Here is a 6,000-nt window from a genome sequence, read left to right on the forward strand (position 1 = left end):
CCGTCTCCCGTATGAGCTGAAGGTCATCAGGCTGCAGCTCCAGATCCTCAGCATGGTCTCTGAGTGCACTTTGTGCAGATGTAGTAATCGGGGAGACTGGAGGTCTCCCAAAGTTTCCACATCTCACACAAGCAACGTGCCACTGCCTCCGGATCCACTCTTGGTGCACTAGCTACGTACTAACAAAGAAAGAGAGAAAACAGACTTACTAGACGCAAACACGAGGAAATCTGCAGATGCTGGAATTTCAAGCAACACACATCAAGGTTGCTGGTGAACGCAGCAGGCCAGGCAGCATCTCTAGGAAGAGGTACAGTCGACGTTTCAGGCCGAGACCCTTCGTCAGGACTAACTGAAGGAAGAGTGAGTAAGGGATTTGAAAGGGGGAGGGGGAGGGGGAGATCCAAAATGATAGGAGAAGACAGGAGGGGGAGGGATGGAGCCGAGAGCTGGACAGGTGATTGGCAAAAGGGATACGAGAGGATCATGGGACAGGAGGCCCAGGGAGAAGGAAAAAGGGGAGTGGGGGAAAAAGCCCAGAGGATGGGCAAGGGGTATATTGAGAGGGACAGAGGGAGAAAAAGGAGAGAGAGAGAAAGAATGTGTGTATATAAATAAATAACGGATGGGGTACGAGGGGGAGGTGGAGCATTAGTGGAAGTTAGAGAAGTGAATGTTCATGCCATCAGGTTGGAGGCTACCCAGACGGAATATAAGGTGTTGTTCCTCCAACCTGAGTGTGGCTTCATCTTTACAGTAGAGGAGGCCGTGGATAGACATATCAGAATGGGAATGGGACGTGGAATTAAAATGTGTGGCCACTGGGGGATCTTGCTTTCTGGCTCCATCCCTCCCCCTCTTGTCTTCTCCTATCATTTTGGATCTCCCCCTCCCCCTCCCGCTTTGAAATCTCTTACTAGCTCTTCCTTCAGTTAGTCCTGACGAAGGGTCTCGGCCTGAAACATCGACTGTACCACTTCCTAGAGATGCTGCCTGGCGTGCTGCGTTCACCAGCAACTTTGATGTGTGTTACTAGACACATACTTGGGATCTCTGCCCGTGCTTGCCCACGCCTGTAATCACCAAAGAGTTGAGCCAAAGCCTCCCGCTCAAACACGGGCCCATATCATCCGTACTAGGTTGGTCCAACATCATGGGCCAAAGGGCTGTGCTCTATGTTCTTTTTCTATCATCCACGAGAGTCTCTTAAGTGTCTCTAATGTAGCTGGATGGGTCCACGCCACCCATAACTTGCTGCTCGTTATGCTGTTGCCATTTAGGGCAGCAATGAAGGTCTTCCATCTGTGTCTGTCCTTGCCCATTTTCTCTAATGTGCCCCAGGTGTTCAGGGTCCTCATTTCTGCCTCTACTGTATGACGCCATGTTGTCTTCGGTCTCCTGCATTTCCCCACCCTTGAGGGCGTACATTCCAGAAACCTAGTTTGGTCTTGGTCTTGGCAGTGTTCAGGCCTTCCTTCATCGTACTATTAGCTTCCTCTCGGTTTTCACTACCATCAGCCATGCAAGTCCTGGGTGGAGACGCGGGAATACTAACACACACAGATGTAGAAGGATTGTTCATTGCTGCTTCGGTTTTGTTTGACCAGTCAGGGTTGTTAGCCCTGGAGAATCGGTGGGCCACTCTTAATTTGGTCTCTACCCTTCGACCTGTTTGGCGTGGATGACCCTACCAAGAGCCAAAGCAAGCCCTGAGGCGTGCAAGCCCCCAAACCACAATGGTCCTCTTGGTGTTTTTGTATCGACTCCTGAATGATCTCCGGACGCTGCTAACACGCTCTCCGTTATTTTCATCTCTTCGCAGGACTAGCCAGGGATGTGTCCACATCATCTTGGCCCAGACCAAAGACAATAAATACACGCTGAATCAGAACAGCGCCCTCTTCGACAGTATCCCAGAGGTAGTCCTGTACTACGGCACGGAGAAGCTTCCGTTCAAGGACGCGGAGCACATGACTCTCCTTTACCCTGTGCAAAACAAGCAGCAGTAACTTGTGAAGGCAGGCTGGCGATAAGGGAACACTCCATCTGTAAGACTATCAGCGGCCTCCCAACCATCTCCAACTGGCAGAGAGAGAGAGGGAGAGAGAGGGAGGGGGAGAGACAAAGGGGGAGAAGTAAAATACTGCACAACACAGTTAATATGTATGACAGAGAGCTTCCAATATCAAGAACAGGTACCGGCTGAAAAATATCAATTACATGCAGTGGAGGCACGTGGCTCAAAGGATACCAGTAGAACTAATCTTCGAACGGAGTGATGTGGAAATTGATTGCAAGCCCAGCGAGTATCGGTTAAGCAGAGATGGGTGAACCCGAAAAGAGAAAGGGAAAAAGTGGGGTCCAGCCTGTTTCACTCCGGGCCCTGCCTTTATACCGAGCCCAAAAGGATGGGTTGACGATCTGCCACGTTTGGTTATCTGGATGTGAAATGGACCTACGGTGTCCTCAAATACATCACTTCGGTCTGCGGGACAGCAAACCCGTTTGGCGGCTGCATCGAGGGCTACAATCCTGTCGCACAAATACAAAACGGCAACTGGATACAGGCTCTCGAAACACTATAAAAGGCATTTTACCCAACCTGTGAAATCTTTACTGGGCGCAGAGGAAGCCCTTGTGCAGGGGCCTTCAGAATATTTGATGTGACAGCATAGAGCATCCTTCCCCCTGTGCAGTACCTAACCTCTTGTATCTACAATCTGTGTCCAACGTGTGCTGCCCCTGCCCTGGGAGTTAGTGACGGGACTGTGTGAAGGGAGCTTTGCAAACACCACGTGATGCTGCAGACGCTGGAAATCCTGAGCAACAGACACAAACTGCTGGAGGAACTCAGCAGGTCAGGCAGCATCTATGGAGAGGAATAAAGAGACGATGTTTCAGGCCAACATCCCTCATCAGGATGTTTTGCCAACCCTTTAACCTGCTCCAAGATCAATCTAACCCCTCCCTTCTACCCCACCCTCCATTTTTCTTTCACCCACGTGCCTATCTTAAATGCCCCTGATGTATCTGCCTGTCCCACCAGCCCTGACTGAGTTACAGCCACCGCCCTACACGGCTGCATTTTTGTATCAACTGCAAAATGGTGCTGATGAAGGGCCCTTCGTCTCAGCCCAAACTGTCAACTCTTTATTCCTCTTCATTAACGCTGCCTGACCTGCTGAGTTCCTCCGGCATAAGGAGGAGGCCCTGTTCACGCCACCCCCTCTCCTGGTAATATGGGACGGAACAGCATAGAGGGAATCTTATTATGTCTGACCTGTGTTGTCACTGACCTATGAGTGTGAGATGGGACAGCAGAGAGCCAGCTTTATGCTGTGCTGAACCCTGGGGGTGTGTGATAGGACAGTAAAGAGTGAACTTTACTCTGTCACGAACCCTGGGAATGTGAGATGGGACAGTATAAATGGAATTTTATACCATCTCTAACCTACGTTTTAAAAACAAGAGATTCTGCAGATGCTGGAAACCCAGAGTAATACACACAAAATGCTGGAGGAACTCAGCAGGTCAGGCAGCATCTATGGAAATGAATAAACAGTCGATGTTTTGGACTGAAACCTTTCATCAGGACATGGGAGTATTCTAATTAGAATAATGTAAAGCTTCCTTTACATACACATCACATACTAATTAGCGCTGGGAATGCTCTAACATTCTCAATCCCCAGAAAAATAGCCCTCAGGTTATATAGCAAAGTAAATTACTTTTCACAGTGGTTGCTTCATTTCACTGTACAAATTGTTTTGAAGAATTTAAATCAACACACACAAAATGCTGGAGGAACGCAGCAGGTCAGGCAGCGTCTATGGAAATGAATAAACAGTCAACGTTTCAGGCTGAGAACTTCCATCCGGAAGAATTTAACATTGCAAGAGGTTTGATTAACACGTGCGCTGTCTTGTTCCTGATTTGTTTTGGTCTCACTTGTGAAACAGTCCTTGCGTTTTTGTTGGTAACGACACTTATCTGATCTGTGTGCAGAATCAGAATCAGGTTTAATACGTCGTGAAATTTATAGTTTCGCGGTAGCAGTACATTGCAATACACAATAAAAACTGTAAATTACAGTAAGAAGTCTATATATAAAAAGTTAAATTAAAACTAGAGCAAAAAGAGATATAAAAAAGGTAGAGAGGTAACGTTCCTGGATTCAATGTCCATTCAGAAATCGGATGGCAGAGGGGAAGAAGCTGTTCCTGAATCGCTGAATGTGTACCTTCAGGCTTCTGTACCCCCTCCCTGATGGTAGCAATGAGATGAGGGCCTGTCCTGGGGGGCGGGGGTCCTGAGTGATGGATGCTACCTTCCTGAGGCGTCACTCCTTGAAGATGTCCTGGACGCTGGGAGGCTGGTGCCCGTGATGGAGCTGGCTGAGTTTACGGTTCACTCCTTTTGCTGGTGGAACATGACGGCGGGCGGTAACAGATGGTGAGGTGTCTTTATTGAATTGTATTCCATGACAAGCAGTGATAATGGGATTTGTTTCACTGCTTGAAGAAACTGTTATATCCTGTTCCTGCAATATGCCTTAATTAAAAACACTTGGTAAAATGAGAAACGTGTAATCCTGTTGTTCGCTCTCTGTAAGGTTGTACTCAGGAGATAGGGGCTGTCGTTTGATTTTGTCATCCTCTTCTCCACAAAACTGAGTATCTTCTGAGTCACGAGGAATTGGGCAGATGCTGGAAATTCAAGCAACAATCCCTCCCTATGCGACTCCCTTGTCCATTCGTTCCCCCCCATCCCTCCCCACTGATCTCCCTCCTGGCACTTATGCTTGTAAGCGGAACAAGTGCTACACATGCCCTTACACTTCCTCCCTTAGCACCATTCAGGGCCCCAGACAGTCCTTCCAGGTGAGGCGACACTTCACCTGTGAGTCGGCTGGGGTGATATACTGCGTCCGGTGCTCCCGATGTGGCCTTCTATATATTGGCGAGACCCGACGCAGACTGGGAGACCGCTTTGCTGAACACCTACGCTCTGTCTGCCAGAGAAAGCAGGATCTCCCAGTGGCCACACATTTTAATTCCACATCCCATTCCCATTCTGACATGTCTATCCACGGCCTCCTCTACTGTAAAGATGAAGCCACACTCAGGTTGGAGGAACAACACCTTATATTCCGTCTGGGTAGCCTCCAACCTGATGGCATGAACATCGACTTCTCTAACTTCCGCTAACGCCCCACCTCCCCCTCGTACCCCATCCGTTATTTATTTTTATACACACATTCTTTCTCTCACTCTCCTTTTTCTCCCTCTGTCCCTCTGACCATACCCCTTGCCCATCCTCTGGGTCCCCCCCCCCTTCCTTCTCCCTGGGCCTCCCGTCCCATGATCCTCTCCCTTCTCCAGCCTCGTATCCCTTTTGCCAATCACCTGTCCAGGTCTTGGCTCCATCCCTCCCCCTCCTGTCTTCTCCTATCATTTTGGAACTCCCCCTCCCCCTCCCACTTTCAAATCTCTTACTAGCTCTTCCTTCAGTTAGTCCTGACGAAGGGTCTGGGCCTGAAACGTCGACTGTACCTCTTCCTAGAGATGCTGCCTGGCCTGCTGCGTTCACCAGCAACTTTGATCTTCTGAGTCAACTAGTTCCATATCTGAGAATGATTTGGGATGCAGAGGCCTCGGAGAGGGGGCAGAAAAGGATCACCAGGATGCTGTCTGGATTGGAGAACGGGTTATAAGAAGAGGAGGGCTGAACGGGTTATTTTCTCTGGTGTGGTGGAGGCTGGGGAAAGACCTGACAGGAGTTTATGAGGGGCACAATGAGAGTAGAGAGTTTGAGTCCTTCTTCCCCCAGGGTAGGAATGTTAAATACTAAAGGACATCAGTGTAAGATGAGAGGAGGGTAAATTTAGAAGTTCCTTGGAATGTAAGGGAATGAGAGGTGTTTATGGAAGTGTTTACAATCATGAGAGGCAAAGATAAGGTAGGTGGTAACAGTCTTTTTCATAGGTTCATCATTATGACA

General features: G+C 48.8%; 1 protein-coding gene across 1 annotated transcript in view; it reads left to right on the forward strand.

The window, feature by feature from the left end:
* LOC134343042 (SH2 domain-containing adapter protein E-like) overlaps nucleotides 1-4,565 on the forward strand; it is an 80,746-nt gene extending 76,181 nt beyond the window's left edge. The window contains exon 6 of the mRNA XM_063041873.1: nucleotides 1,823-4,565. Within this exon, the coding sequence (XP_062897943.1) occupies nucleotides 1,823-2,009 (187 nt within the window). The 3' untranslated portion in view covers nucleotides 2,010-4,565. The remainder of the gene's footprint in view (nucleotides 1-1,822) is intronic.
* Nucleotides 4,566-6,000: the final 1,435 nt, after the last annotated feature.

Source organism: Mobula hypostoma, chromosome 2 (assembly GCF_963921235.1).
Source record: "Mobula hypostoma chromosome 2, sMobHyp1.1, whole genome shotgun sequence".
In the NCBI taxonomy this organism is placed as follows: Eukaryota; Metazoa; Chordata; class Chondrichthyes; order Myliobatiformes; family Myliobatidae; genus Mobula; species Mobula hypostoma.